Genomic DNA, 15985 nt, shown 5'->3' on the forward strand with positions numbered 1-15985 from the left:
GTAGGTACTGGGCAAACAATCCATTTAATAGATTGTTTGCCCAGTACCTACTTTGCAATAGATTGTACAGTATTATTATGTAGGAGCCGCAGTTAACACATTAACCACCAATCACAGAGACAGAATCTCAGCAGAGAGAGATTGGCCAATGCACAAACATTGGCTGTGTCTCAGGTCCTCTGAAAGGAGAAAATTGCCATCACACAATCATCTTAAGTCCTAAAGAGGTTTGAAGGCCTGTCCATACTTTGACCGAAACCGCCCTTTTCGGTCAAAAGGTCCGGTTCGACTGCATCACTCGTGACTTCAGACCGAAAGAGAGTGCAGAAATTTGCACGTCGGAAAGTCCAACTCACCGAACATTTTTGAGAAAGTATGGACCGGCTTTAAGTCGTCGATCATTTTGATAATGGTGTCAAGTCTCTTATGCCTGCTCGAAGGACATAGGAAATAGGATTAACAGGCCTAGAATTATTGAATGCTTTAACCAGTGAAAAATAGCAGATATACAAGCTCACAGCGCCGCGCTGCGAGCTTGTAGATCTGCTATTTTTGAAAAAGTTGTGAAAATGTGTGCAAATCTTTGAATATATGTATTTTCAAAGCGAACATTTGTAACTCAAATTTTGCTTCTGGGGGGTCCTTGGAACTAAATATTTTGAGATGGGGGTCCGTAACCAAATACATATCATTTTGGGGGTCCTTCACATGAAAAGGTTTGAGAACCAAAGACATAGTAGTCTCTCAAGAACAGGCTAACTCTGTGCCGCGCTGTGAGCTTGTATATCTGCTATTTTTCAATAGTTAAAGCATAAAATAATGATACGCAATAATGTGTACCCGTTCTGAATGGGTTAACGCATCAATGAGGAGGTAGGATGTAGGATACCAAAAGTGATATTGTGCATGTTGGCTCACTGGAAACACTCTGCTACACCAGGGGGTCTCAAAGTGTGGTCCAGGGATCCTTGTGCTTCCTTGGGGGTTTCAAATGACCCCTTAAAAGGTGTTCCTCTGAGAGTGTTCAAATGGAACCAAATGCAGGCGTAAAAGGTTTGAGAACCACTATGCAACATGAAATGGAACAGAGCCTTCATTACTATCATTGTTAACACCTTTGAAGGAAGTGGGAAGACCATCCAACTTCTCTCCAAAATGGCTGCTGTGCATAGAGCCAATTTACCTCCCACTTCTCTAAACCTCCTCCTTTCCTCTCTCCTCTTCTCGTTTCCTACACGTTTCCTCAGTGGGCAGGACTAACATGCAAGGAAAGGATGCAACTGTGGGAAATGAGGATGTGAAGACCCGAGATGCAGCCATTGCGCAGGCTACACATAGGGCGACATAGACAAGATACTATGGAGGATGGAGCCACTTCGCTCTGTGGGCGGGCTACTGGGTCCAGTGCTCTAACCGGCTGGGCCTTGGCCCAGGTGGCCCATGCATGATTATGAATTCCACCAAAGTTATCCACGAGTTTCCTACGCCCCATAGTGCATTGCGCAAACGTCTGCACCGAGGTTCCGCCGCCGATTTACAAGCTCACAACGGGTTGCATCTGCGACGCGACGTGAGCTTGTATGTCTGCTGTTAAACCCGGAAGTTTGGTCCTGATAGTCTCCAGTAAACTCCCGCGGAAACTTGTGGATAGGATAGACCTGCCTCACCTGTGTCTTGATTGGCTCCATGGCAGGCATCATTTTACTTAGGTTAGGGTTAGGGTTAAAGGAAAAGTTCACCCCCAAAATGCATTTTTTTCTATCGATTACTCACCCCATGGAGAGGTTTGCATCTCCGGGCCTAAAGCATTATCCTACTTCTCCAGCATTAAAACAGTATGCTGTGTCAACGTCACTCTTCAGGACAGTCTAAGTCTCTAAGACATTGAACAATATTACGGTGCTGCTCTTTTCATTAAAATCAACAGAGGCCTGTTTCTTTTCTTATCCAAGAAAAACGTTGAAGAGCAAAATAACTTTTGTATAACTGCCTACTTCAAAGTTGTTCTTTTAAACTTTTTAATGAACTACAAATCCTTGCTTCCGTCTCAAGATATATTATATTCTTTCTCACTTTTTAATGAGCTACATGGCCTTTAAATGACTTAAATAAATGTTGTGCATGTCGTGCAAAGAATTATATACACACAGGCATTTATTTTCTGCACCTGTACTTTTTATTACACACAGTTCTGCTTGAGAACAAAACCAGTTATACCACACACAAACCTTTATTTGTTAACTTACTAATAGTACTAATAGTCATGATAAAACAACATTCTTTCAAATCCAATTATTAAGATTATTAGGATTGTCTTATTCATTTCACAGTTTACACTACAACAAAGAGCCTGAGGACAGACAGGAGAGGGAGGGGGGGGGGGGGGGGTGGAGAGGGAGCAAAACACGGTAAATCATAATAATTGCGTGGCATTTAGTTGTTGTTGTTGCAGTAATTTGCAAGTACATTTGCACATTAGTAAGTGTCTTAATCAGGGGACACATTAACTGGGCGAGCTGGGGTCGAACCGGCGACATTCTGATTCCCAGACGGCCTCTCTCAACCCACTCAGTTACGGAGAGCCGAAGAAGGCAAAGATTTGACAGTACACACTACAGCCTCTGTGGGGCTCTCTGTGTCATCCCAGACACCCAAAACATTTACTTTCAACTAACCCAGGAGTATAGCATGGGGGCCAGGGACCCCCAGGGGTCCTTGACGAGTTGCGGGACTGCAACTCCAAGACTACAACTTGAACCAAATTAACTCTTATGGGTCCATATGTTGGTTCCATTTGTACAGTCTCTGAGTTTCAATAACACTGATGATTTTAGAGCATAAATTGGGGTCTCAGAGGGGGGAAAAAATGGGGGTCCGTGGCCTAATAGATATCAAACTGTGATCCTTGAAATTAAATAAGGTTGAGAACCATTGGCAAAAGTTATAGCCAGCCACCTATTCAACACACTCCCGATCTGCATGGTCGGGAGACAGAAATTACTGCATGTACCACTGAACCAAATGATGAAGGAAAATGATACTTTCAAGGTGGGGGGACAGAATGGCCTGCTGCCTACCACTGAAGCAACTGATGAAAGAAATGTGAGTTAGGCAGAGTGGCTGTGCTGAAGCAGACAGAGGGAAGCCTGATTTATTCTCAGGCCTACGACGGTGTCCCACACCAAAAAGACAATCTACAAGCTCACAAGGCAATGCATTGACCATGCAGCTTGTAGATTGGCTCTGTTTGGTGCAGGACATGGTCATACGAGTATAAATTAGGAGGAGTGAACTGGAACAGTGTGACGAAGTTCACAAGCTCACCTTCTACACTTTTGATCTTTCTACAGTACATCGAACTTTGTGTTCGGCTGTGTATAATTGATGCAAAACTTGCGGTGAGAGGTTGAAAGCGGTAAGATGGCCAGAGGTGAGCGGAGAGGAGAGCTGAGGTCTCTGTCTTTTTATGTTTAACACTCCGCTCTACATCTCCTCGCTCTCTCCCCCTTGAGGTTACTCAAGTTCTCCCCTCCACAGCCAAGCCTCACTCACCTGTTACTCATCTCCTCCTCTCTTTCACCCATCCCCCGTCATTTCCCACCCTTCATCTATCCCCCGTCATTTCCCACCCTTCATCTCTCCCCTCAAGTTACTTCTCTCTTCATTCGTCACATCTCTCTCCCCCGTCTCATCCATCCATCGCTCCTCTCTTCACCTTAAGTAACTCTACCTCTCTCGTCTCCATCTACTTAGCCATTACTCCTGACTTTCCACCTCTCTCTCTCTCTCCCCCTCTCCTCAGTCTAAGCCAACATTGTGTGTATTGGAAATCATCCTATTTCGTGTTGATATTTTATGCATGCAGCCGATGCTCTTATCCGGAGCGACTAACACTGAGTGAAACCAGTGGGATAATTCCACTATTCTTTGACAGCTCTTTCTGTGACACCTCGCCTCCCTGGTTGTTTTCTTTCATGCCTTTTAAATCCCTTTTTCTTTCGTTCACCCCCCCATCGTCATCCCCTGCTCCCTCCATTCTCCTCTCTCTTTCGTTGTCGCTGAGTCACAGACGGTACACAGTAAACTCTGCAGTGTTAATTCAAGTCAGGGGTCAAAATATGGGCACTCACAGGTTGATTTCTACATAGAAATACTAAGAGCATAATAAGTGGTTGAATTAACACTTGGTTGAATTTGGCTGTGAATGTGATAATTCACATATTAATATACACTAGTAACACTATTTTAATTACCTGTGTGTGTGTGTGTGTGTGTGTGTGTGTGTGTGTGTGTGTGTGTGTGTGTGTGTGTGTATATAATTGAGCATCGGTGCACAACCATGTGTGGGCGTGCGCGCCATTGGCATCGCCTGCTCCAAGGCTGGCTGGCCGGCTAAATAAATACATCAGATGCTGGGCTCAAAAAGAACAGATTTGTTTTTCTCCCAGGAGACTGAATTATTTAAAGTGAACGCTAGAAGAAGAGAGGAGGGGGGAGAGAGAGCGGAGATGATAAACATTCAAGGGTGATGCAGCTATGGAGGAGTACGATGAGGGGTAAAGATGGAGGGACTGCCGAGCAGAAGGAGAGAGGGAGGAAGAGCAGGAGCAGATGGACAGAGATGGCACGGTGCCAGGGAGGGAGAGGTGGTAAAGAGAGGGCGGGGGTGGAGGAGGGTGTGATGAGCAGGGGGAGAATGAATTCAAGGGAGAGGAGAGGGATTCAGAAGCCTGGACAGGCAGAGTGAAAGAGTAGGGGCAACTCAAAGGTCATGGACACAGACAGAGAGAGAGAAAGATGGATAGAGAGAGAAAGAGAGAGAGAGAGAGAAATAGAAAGAGAGAGGGAGAGACGCTCAGAAGAGACAGAGAGAGACAGATAGACAGACAGACTATGGGGCTGTTAAGTCTGACATCCTTTTGTAGGCAGAGGAGAACTCTGCCCCCAGCGGCCGTGAATCTTTTGACTATTTTTACTGTTTACAAATTTTTCTACTCTTTGTTGTTGAAAGGAAAGTGGTAGAATTATACTTTAGTCGTTATTTTTGTCTCGGATCTGTTGAAATAGCGAGGGACAGATATTGAAAATAAATCTGCTTGGAGGTCTGACTACAAAATGATGTCACGGCTTAAAAGCCCCATTACATGGCTTTGTTGAATACTGATCGGTCAATCACTTCATTCTGCGCTATGTTTATGTTGAAGTAAGCAATTTACCCCGAGTGAGAGGACATTATGCTCTGATAATGTCCTGTGTTAGGGTGTTATCGGACGAGGCGAAGCCGAGTCCGATAACACCCTAACACAGGACATTATCAGAGCATAATGTCCGACCCCGAGTGGTAAATAGCTTTTCTACCACTTTTTCCCTTATACATGAAAGAAAACACATAGTTGTAACTTGCAAGGATCTTAAGTTACAATCATTATTGCCTATAAAACTTCCGCGAGACAGCAGATAGTTCCACCAACATCTTCTACTCACCAACAGATGGCGCCAACTCCATACTAATCCATGCGTCTAGCTTACAGCTAAGCTAACGTCAGTTAAAAGCACCGTTCCGGCCGTAAATAGAGGCTGTTCGCTTCCAGAAAGGCATAGGTTCAGAGAAAAGGGGCTTTAAAGTTGGCGGATTGCATTGGATCCAAATAAATCGGCGACGATAGTACGCACATTAGTAAACATAGGACCGCTGCGACCTTCATTTGTTGGTTGGGGGAAAGGTGTTCCGACTACCTCCTGAAGTCCCCGGATGTACACTGAGGCGCATTGATCTCGGACAAGTCCGCACACAACTTTGCGGCAGTTGTCCTCTCATAACCTCCGGAATTTAGCCAATCAGAATCCAGTATTTGAACACGTGACTCGAAAAAGTGGTAGAAAGTGTTGTGAAAAATTATAAACAAAATACTGCTACAATAAAAAAAATCTTATAAAATTATACATTTTCCCAACAAGCAGCCATATAAAAAAGCAGAATAAAGTACAGTGAGAGTGAAGCAAGCTGCTTTTGATTTATTTTCCAATAATGTCACGTTGCGAGGCGTTGTGAGCTTGTAGATCTGCTATTTTCACAACAGAACCGTGTTATACAAAATGTAATGCCTCAACTCTTAGTGCTTGTCAGGGTGGGGGGGGGGGGGGGTCCCAGTTAAAATATGATTATTTGGGGAGTCTCTGCCTGAAAAGGTTGAGAACCACTGGCCTAGAGGACCTCTGAGAAGAACACAATCAAGGCGACACAATATACATAACAACACATGCCCTGCAGGCCAGGCCTAAGGGGCTGTGACAAAACTGACAATATTCATATGGGGGTACCTGTCATGAAAAGGTTTGAGAACCACTGAATTAAGTTCATTATCCCTGACATAATGACCCCCCTCACTTTACATTATCCCTTACATAAACTCACAACGCGTCGCAACGTGGCTTTTCAAACATTTTGTACTTTTACTTTTGGTACTTTAAGTACATTTTGATGCCAATACTTTCATACATTTACTCAAGTACATTTTGAATTCAAGACTTTTACTTGTAACAGAGTACATCTACCGGTACATTGCAGTATTGATACTTTTAATTAAGTACAAAATGTGAGTACTTTTTCCCACCACTGCTCCAGACACAGAAACACGCCCATACACATACTGTACATACACCCGCGTGCACATGCACTGGCAGATTAATCTCCCAGCATCTCCGGCAGATTTCAGCCTGTTAACCTTACTCACCCCCTGCCCGCCTCACCCCACCCCACCCCCACCCTGACACATGGTCACCGCAGGGGGAGAGCAGAGAGGGGGCAGGAGAGACACAGGAGAAACCAGAGGGAGACAAAGAGAGATGGGTAAACAGCAGAACAGAGAGATGGAAATGAAAGAAATAAAAAGACGACGCTCATAATGAGCATAATGAGATGCACACTTCTCAGGGAGCACAGGAAATGAAGTAAGCAGGCACGTGCACACATAGACATCAAAGGGGGCTTGAGCCCCTGCCCTTTTATCCGTCTGTAAAAGGTGCCCTTTCCAGACCATGAATGCAGTTTCTACTATGGTGAAAGAAATGCAAATGCCTCCTTTCCATGCCATTCCTGAAGGCAGCATTCAAAATTGCCTTGTCCAAACTCTCCTGAACTTGGATGCAGCATCTTATGTTGAAAGAATTGCCGTCTCTGTGCAGAAATCCATGCCGTTACGCCACATCTCCAGTATTTACTTATGCTTAGTTCAGTGTGGTACCAAATGGACCATTTGGTACCATTTGTATGCTCTCAGAGTTAAAGTCACACTGAGGATTTTGCAGTGAAGCTTAACAAAACGAGAGGCTGCAGGGACACCGGTAAAGAAAATAAAAGCCAACAGCCAAGAGTCCAATAATATAGGGGTGAACAAAATGTGACAAGAGCAACCAGGAAATAAAGGTAGATGAGAGTGGAGAGAAGAATGCAGGATCTTGTTGATTGGTGGGGTGGGTTTGAAATGAAATAAAAGACAAAGATGTAAGGACGGGAGGTGGCAGAAACATCCTAGAGGCTGTATTGCAAAGCAGCAAACAGCAGAGATAATAAGAGAATCAGCTGGAGGCCACGCACCACACTTGGTAATTATATGGAACGAGCAGGCTGGCTTAATTAGAACAGGAAGGAATACGTGGAACGCACACACACACTCACACACACACTCACGTTCTGTATAGTAATCATGCACGAGATGCATATGAAGTGCAGTTTTTCTGAATCATTATATAATTAATCTGTTTTTGTGTGTCGCTGGCAGCATTTCATGCAGAGGGATGTGAGGGGTGTGTGTGTGTGTGTGTAGGTGTGTGTGTGTGTGTGTGTGTGTGTGTGTGTGTGTGTGTGTGTGTGTGTGTGTGTGTGTGTGTGTGTGTGTGCGTGCGTGCGTGCGTGCGTGCGTGCGTGCGTGCGTGCATGCGTGCGTGCGTGCGTGCGTGCGTGCGTGCGTGTGTGCGTGAACAATTCTACTCACATACGTGCTAGACAAGATAATTAAGGAAAATTCAAAGGTACAAAAAAGGGACTCATCTAAATACTGTAGTACACAATATCCACGCACACACTCACACACAGACAGTAGGGACAAGGCACAGACTGACGGTAGGTTTGAGGCAGGTTGTGCTCCAGTGCTAAGACAGATGGCCTCAATGAAGTCTGGCTTTGATGTACAGCTCATAACACCACACCACTTGTTCTCATTCTCAACCCTGTCATTCCATCAGTGGATCAATTTGATTCGTAGACTGAATGAACTCACTTTGTTCCCATTGTCTTTGTTTGAATTAACCATGTGCTGAAATCAACAGTTCCGAAGAGGAAAAAAAGCGTCAAGTGCCTGGTTGCGCGATTCTTTTCATAATCTGAAAATTAGCCCATCATAGGATACAGAAAGAGTTCTATTTAACATAATCTAAGCCAACATGATGTGACAAGAGCAAAGGTTTGAATTACTGTACAGCTTTGTTAAAGGTTGAATCGTGTTGGCATTCACTGTATTTGTGCCTCAACCGCTCAACTCCCTCACATACTGTGTAGGACATCACTACAGAAGGCATTATTACTGTACGAGTAACTTCAAAGTTTACCAATCAGTGTATCTACAGTGAATTTCCCAGTGAAGTGGTTCGGGTGCCATCGATTTGTACGGCCATTCTGCGCTAAAGTTTAATTGAATTGATACTAACTTCAGTCGGATGGCTGCAATGTGCCAATGAATGGGAGTAAAGTAAGAGTAAAGGTTGAATGAGGCACATGAACGTAGATTATGGTCACTGAGCTCACTGTAAAGTGAGAAAATCCATGGTTGGCTTTCTCCTTGGCTGACTGTGTGCGTGTGCTACTTACAGCACTTGCAGTTTAATGCATTAAAATATCATATACTCAAGTGGACGCAGACCAACAAACATGCAGAACGAGATCAACAAGATTGTGCGTGTGTGTGTACCGCATGGACGCAAGTGGACTCATGCGTGTGAATGAGTGCTTGTGCACTTTACCACAGTGCACGCTAGGTTTGCGTGTGCGCGCGCGTGTTGTCAGTGAGAAGTCCCAGGCCTAATTCTTCAGTTTAGTGGAGCATTACGTCTGATCAATGGCTGTGGTGCGATGGGAGCCATCGTGGTCAGGGCCTGCATATTCATGCCATTATGGCTGAACAGAGGAATGAGCCGCTAGAGGGGGGGGAGAAGGAGGATAGCAGAGTCGGTGAGGCAGTGACTGTGAGGTGGTCTGGTGGGACGGAGCGGGCCATGTGATCAGCTCAGCCTGCCGGGGGCCTCGTTTCTTCATTGTTATCACTGTTGGACAGCACAGCATCCCCTGTCTGTCTGCCTGCCGCATCCTCTCTCTCTCTCTCTCTCTCTCTCTCTCTCTGTGTCTCATTGCTTTTCCAATACTGCCTGAGCTATGTTAGAAGTTCTGTCCGTCTGCGTTTCACGACATGAAACTGCCTTGTTTTCTTTCTTCCTGCCTGCCTGCCTGTCGGTCCGTGCATTCATCACCAGGTACCTAAATCACTCACGTCTCCAAGTCTTTGTTTGAGTTTTTCCTTTATCATTTTCTCTATCTGAGAGCACCTGCATGCGCTCATCTGTCCCCCTTTGTCTTTCCCTTCCCGATCCCAGTGCACCCCCTTATCTCTGCTGCTCGGTTACAGTATGCACCTTAAGCTCTCTTCTCCTCGCCCCACCTATCCCTCCATCTCCCTCTGCCCTCGTTATATTATATTCCTATATTCCTCTTCATATGGCCCGTCAGCTCCTTTTCTGTGTGTTTCTTAATGTGTCTGCTGTGTCCTGAAATCACCTCCATTCCCATTGCCAATTCTCTTGCAGAAACCCAACCTTATCCACCTAGTGTGGTCTGTCAATGAGTTGTAAAGATGTGAAGATCACAGCGTCATTGTGCAACCACAAAGGCATAACACATGATCAATACGTGTCAACTTAGATTAACCTCTGATGAACAATATCTATGATGAACAATATCTATTGTCTTCATCTGTGCCCAACCCCTTCTCTCGAAGCCCCTCCTTTGTCTTTTTGTTTATTTACATTTTCTTACAGACGCAGGTTGATTCCAAAGCCAAAAAAGAAACACGGCGCCATCGCTGTGACTGACGTGAAGGGAGCACTCGTTTTGATTCAGCGGCCTGCTCTGGCATGCCTTACAAGCAAGCCCCCAGAGCGGCTTGTAAACATTAAAGCGGCCGCCCTACTGGCCAAAGCTGAAATTTCAGGCGGGATGAAACATACAAGCACGAAGATAAGAGCGCGCCGCTGGGGTCTACAATAGGGTTCAATGGACGTCCACGTCGTTCGTGACGTCACTACGTCTCGACGTCAAACATTTTGGCACATAGGTATGTGCCAATTTTTCCCAGAATGCACCTGGATTAGCTACTTCTGCATGCTTCAAAACGCCACTGAGCACTTGCATTGAAGTGAATGGCTGGGGCGGGGCTGTCCGTCCTCTATTCTATACATAACTCTATGCTTACAAGACTCAAGGCGTTGCTGTCCACATGCATTTGTTGTAAAACCTTCCATATATGCAAGACTAGGTGAAACAAGACGAGCGACCCCTCAAAAATGTGCTTCGGAATGACATACAGTACATGCGGTTGATACATCACTGTTGCGCGTGTGTGTGTGAGATGAATCACAATGTGCGCCATTCTCAACCAGCACCCACACGCGGGTCTGCATAATTGGTTCACCCCCTTTGAAAAAGGCTCATACCTACACAAATGCAGGCCCACGCACATGCACACACACGCGCACACACACAGACCACCATCAGCACCAAGAAAATCATCTGACAGAAGTGAATTTGTAACGCAGATTCTCATTTGCAATGATGACCATCCATTACTATAATTTACCAGCAGGAAGCCAGAAACAGTGAAGTCAGCATGCTACACCCTCCCCACCCCCACCTGGTGATGTCCCCCCCAGCATTACACCACACAGTGCAGTCTGTTCTACTGCATACGAACACACACACACACACACACACGCACGCACGCACGCACGCACGCACGCACGCACGCACGGCGAGGCACTGCAGCAGCAGCAGTTGCACAACATGTCACGTGTCAAACCTGACGTCACTGGTCAGTTGATCGAACATACATGTAGATGGTTCGGTGTCGGGCACCAAACATTGATTGTCTATGAAAAGAGAGGAGCAATCCGAGCACTCAAAAAGATAAAAGGAAAAAAGGAAGGGAGCGGACATAAAAACTACACGTTTTTAACTTTGCTGTTACCTCATGAGCACCTAGTTTTTCTTGTTCTTCGCATTGATTGTCTATGTTCGGTTCGCAACACAGACAAAGCATAAATTAGGCGCTATATGGCAGGGCCGCTGTGTACACACAGAGCAGTGATTCAGTTTGAAATCGGTGTTGTCGGGTGGAAACCTTGTATGTCCAAAAACCTGGGACCGCAATCTATAGTGAGTCCCAGAGACATAATCTGTAAGGGTTCATTGTATACTTATGGAATTACAGACCCATAAGGGTCCATTTGCTTCCCAACTATCTATGGTTTTGCTGGGTGCCGCCTGCTACCGCCTCAAGGCCCCCTGGGGGGTCCATGACCCCATGTCGAGAAACAGTGCCACAGACCACCAAGTATCAACTTTCAACTAGGATAGGGTTTTGTACATTTGGTTTCATCAACAACATAAACCAGCATTGTCAAGTCAAACAAAGAACAACATATGAAAGTATACGTTTTATAAATGGCAAAGAAAGTCAAATTGCCAGCAGTATATCCTTGGAAAAATAACCATGTTCTGTGCACGCGTGTGTGTGTTTGTGTGTGTCGTGTGTGGCTCATCCAGTCCCACCAACAATGTGAGTAGTGAGTCACGAGGCGTTGGTGTTTCAACACAATGGAGGGGACAGCCAACAGGGGACATTAACCCTACTCAGTGTCTCTCTCTCCCACAGACACGAGGCACACAGAAAGAGCAATTCAGGCTGCTCAGTCAGGAGGCGGGCATGCAAGCCGCTCACATGGTGCCACGTGTGATAACACTTCCCGGGATGCAAACATATAACAAAGAAATGGCATTTGCGAAAAAGCTTCTCATATTCTGCGCTTTTCAACGAGCGACAAAAGCGCCGGCGAAAGTGACAAAGACGGAGCCGTGTCACAGACAAAGAAGCACTTTCCTCGGTTTTATTTCGACTCGCTCTTTTGTCCAAACGTCCGTGCCTCAATGCTTGATGCATTTTGTCGCTGTCAGGCAGAAACCTTGTATTTTCAATACAGTTACTTTTCAGAATTAAAAACTGTTACAATAGTTATCAATCACAAGCTCTTGTCACTACTTCATTAAATACTCATAAAACCCACAGAGCTATGAAAGTAGCCACTTTCATTTTCAAAGTTTTTCAAAAGTAGCTAAAAAGCCAATCTATTAGCTCACCACACGTCGCATCTGGATTGTGTTGTGAGCCATTTTACTTTAATACTTTATTGCTTTATTATTGTTGCACAACCCTCTTGTACGATGAAGTAGGGCATTCATTTATGAAAAGACATACAATTTCAAGATGGAGATACAAGGTCTCTGCCAGCAACGATTTCCATTGCAGTTCACATCAGTTGACTTCCCATCAGCCCATCTCTCCCGTGCGCCGTCGCTCTGTTATCCCTCCCACCCTTTATGTTCTCTGCATCCTCACACTCCTCCCGGCCTGCGTCGCATCCTGCGTCCTGGATCCTCACCTTCCCTCCGGCATCTGTCTCTGTGTCTACCTACCCTTTCTTCTCCATCTATGTCTCTATATTTATCTACCAGATGTTTGTGCCTCTTCCCTTTTCCTTCCTGCATTCGCCGCATCCTTATGCTCCTCCCGTCTCAAGGACCACGTTGGAAAATAAAGTTATGCTTCCGTGCGCCATCCGCCTCGAGGCACACATATACGCATGAATAAGGATAAATTTAACATGAACGCCTGCTTTGAGTCCAAAATAAATCAAATCAATCCCCAAACCTCCCTCCTCCTCTCTTCTCCTACCTACACAGCTGCTCTGCACCTGTTTACAGTCCTTCACCCTTTCCTGCCATCTAGATCTTTTTTCTCCCTTCCGGAGCAGTATCTATCCTTTTAAAAGTATATATACAGTATATATTATGCCAGTTCTGTCCACTGATCTACCCCCTCCATCTGTAACTGCCATCCATCTCTTACCTTCACAGCTGCTGTGTCCCTCCTCATATCCGGCGCTGCAGCTGCACTTCCCGATGGGCACCAGCCACTCGCCCTCGGCGCTGCAGTGCATCCTGGGAGGGCTGTCGGTGTCCACCTCCGAGTTGTTGACGCAGGAGCCGCGCACCTCCACCAGCGTGGCGAAGGCCGCCTCGGCCACCGTGTCGGGGAACACGGCCAGGTTCTGCACCGTGGCCAGGCAGCGCTTGTAGTACACACGCACGGCCACCAGGGCCACGCAGGCGCCCACGTCCTGGAAGGCCAGGTGGAAGCCCTTGCGGTTGAGGTGGCCGATCTCGCGCACCTCCGTGTTGAGCTTCATCTTCCGCTCGCCAAGGTCGCCCTGCGTGAAGCTCTCGTCGGCGGCGATGGTGTCGATCTTGGTGTAGCGGTCCTCCCGCGTGACGCCGCCCAGGTCGCGGTCCGTCTCCACGTAGAGCAGGTTGAAGGTCTCCTTGCAGGTGCCCGCCACGCCGGGGATGCTGTTGCAGTCGCGCAGCGTGAACTGCAGCTCCACGAAGATGCGCTGGCCGCCGCGCCGCGCCACCCAACCCGTCTGCAGCCAGTTGTTCTGCTGGGTGGGCTCCATCACGTTGCACACCTGGTACGTCCGGATGGGCTTGTATTTCTCATCCACACCGCTGATCTCCTCCCACTGGGAGGGGGCAAAGGGGAGAGGAAGGCAGGCAGGGATAGAGTGGGAGAGAAAAGGGAGGGGGGGGATAAGGGAGGAAGGGAGACAGCAGAACAGATAAAATTAGACAATGCTAATGGAAAAAAGAGACGGCTACACAGAAAAAACACTAGGTTATTACAGGCTAACAGCTTTGTGATGCGCTAATGTACATTGTACTATATATGATGGAGTATGGGAGACTGGGAGCGTGGGTGAATAGAGAACATGACACATGACACTGACTTGACCCGTCAGTGCTGGATAATTATAGACCCATCTCTAATTTGCCTTTTCTGGGCAAGGTCCTAGAAAAACTTATCTTTCATCAATTGGATGTGTTTCTGCAGAACAATAAGGTGCACAACAAATTCCAATCCGGTTTCAGGAAAGGACACAGCACAGAAACTGCACTTTTAAAAGTTATTAATGATCTTAGGGTGGCTGCTGACAACAAAGATGTGTCCGTTCTCCTACTGCTGGACCTATCGGCGGCTTTTGACACAATTGACCATACAATTCTAATACAACGTCTCGAACACTGGGTAGGACTGTCAGGGACAGCTCTGTCCTGGTTTTACTCTTACCTAACAGGCAGAAGCTACTCTGTTAATCTAGCTGACTTTGAGTCAAACAAACACAACATCTGCTCTGGTATTCCACAGGGCTCGATTCTTGGTCCTTTATTATTCTCCCTCTATATACTGCCGCTGGGAGAACTTATTTCCGCTCACGGTGTGAATTTCCATTTCTATGCTGATGACACCCAGTTGTACCTTTCGGTGGCTCCGGATGACCCCTGTGCTCTAGACCCATTGCTGACGTGTGTGTCTAGCATAAAATGCTGGATGAGTGAGAACTTTCTCAAGCTAAATGAGGACAAGACAGAAGTTCTCATAATAGGTTCTACTGCCCAGAGAGAATCAATAATAAGTAGACTTGGTAACCTGGCTAAAGAAAGTAACAACTCTGTAAAGAACCTGGGGGTGATCATTGATGCTGAATTAAATTTTAATACACACATTAATCATGTCACGAAGATTGCCTTCTTTCACCTTAGAAATATTGCGCGAATTAGAGCCTATCTGTCGCTGAACGATGCAAAAACGCTGATCCACGCTTTTGTTTTCTCTCGGCTTGATTACTGCAATGCACTTCTCTCCGGTCTGCCAAAGAAATCAACTGACAGACTACAACTTGTTCAAAATGCAGCAGCCAGAGTTTTAACTAAAACTAAGATAAGAGAACATATTACTCCAGTTTTAGCGTCGCTACACTGGCTCCCGGTTGTTTTTAGGATTGATTTTAAAATTCTTTTACTTGTTTATAAAGCTCTAAATGGTCTGGCACCTTCGTACCTCTATGACTGCCTGCATAGATATGTTCCAACCCGCCCACTCAGGTCCTCTAGTGCAGACCTACTTGAGGCGCCAACAATGACATATAAAAAATATGGTGAAGCAGCTTTCTGCTTCTATGGACCGACAGCTTGGAATAAACTCCCACTACACCTAAGACAGGCAGCCTCGGTGGATAGCTTTAAAGCACAGCTCAAGACCTATTTCTTTACTCTTGCTTTTAGCTGAATGTTTAAATCCCTGTGCTGCTACTGACGTCCGCACTGCTCTGAAATTGTTCTTCAATGTTTTATGTTTTTATTTTTCTGCTTTATTGTAATCATTTTAATTATTTCTTTTTATTATGTATTTTTTATTTTATTTTACTTTTCTCTGTTAAGCACTTGTGCTTCATTTTATGCTCTGTAAAGCACTTTGAGCTGCATTTCATGTCATGAAAGGTGCTATACAAATAAATAAATAAAATAAATAAATAAATAAATAAATAAAGTTTTATTATTGTCTCAGGACATCAGAGACAACAACGAATTGAATACCATTGTTGTTATGCACAGTATGAGTGGAACTTAATCAACTCAAACCCTATATACTTTGTTGACTGTGGTACCTCAAGGATCTATTATTTACCAAATATTCATATTTTCACAAAATGCTTTCTTGTATATCATGCCTATTATAGCAGAGTGGCTCAGCGCCTCTGCCTGAAT

At 45.6% G+C, this 15985-nt stretch overlaps 1 protein-coding gene across 1 annotated transcript in view; it reads right to left on the reverse strand.

Annotated features, from left to right (window-relative positions):
- Positions 1–15985, reverse strand: part of epha10 (EPH receptor A10) — a gene marked incomplete at both ends in the record, with an annotated part of 227807 nt that overhangs the window by 154426 nt on the left and 57396 nt on the right. The window contains one exon of the mRNA XM_080735073.1: positions 13230–13902. Coding sequence (XP_080591199.1) covers positions 13230–13902 — 673 coding nt within the window. The remainder of the gene's footprint in view (positions 1–13229; positions 13903–15985) is intronic.

This window comes from Nannobrachium achirus, assembly GCF_963921795.1.
Source record: "Nannobrachium achirus genome assembly, chromosome: 10".
NCBI lineage: Eukaryota > Metazoa > Chordata > Actinopteri > Myctophiformes > Myctophidae > Nannobrachium > Nannobrachium achirus.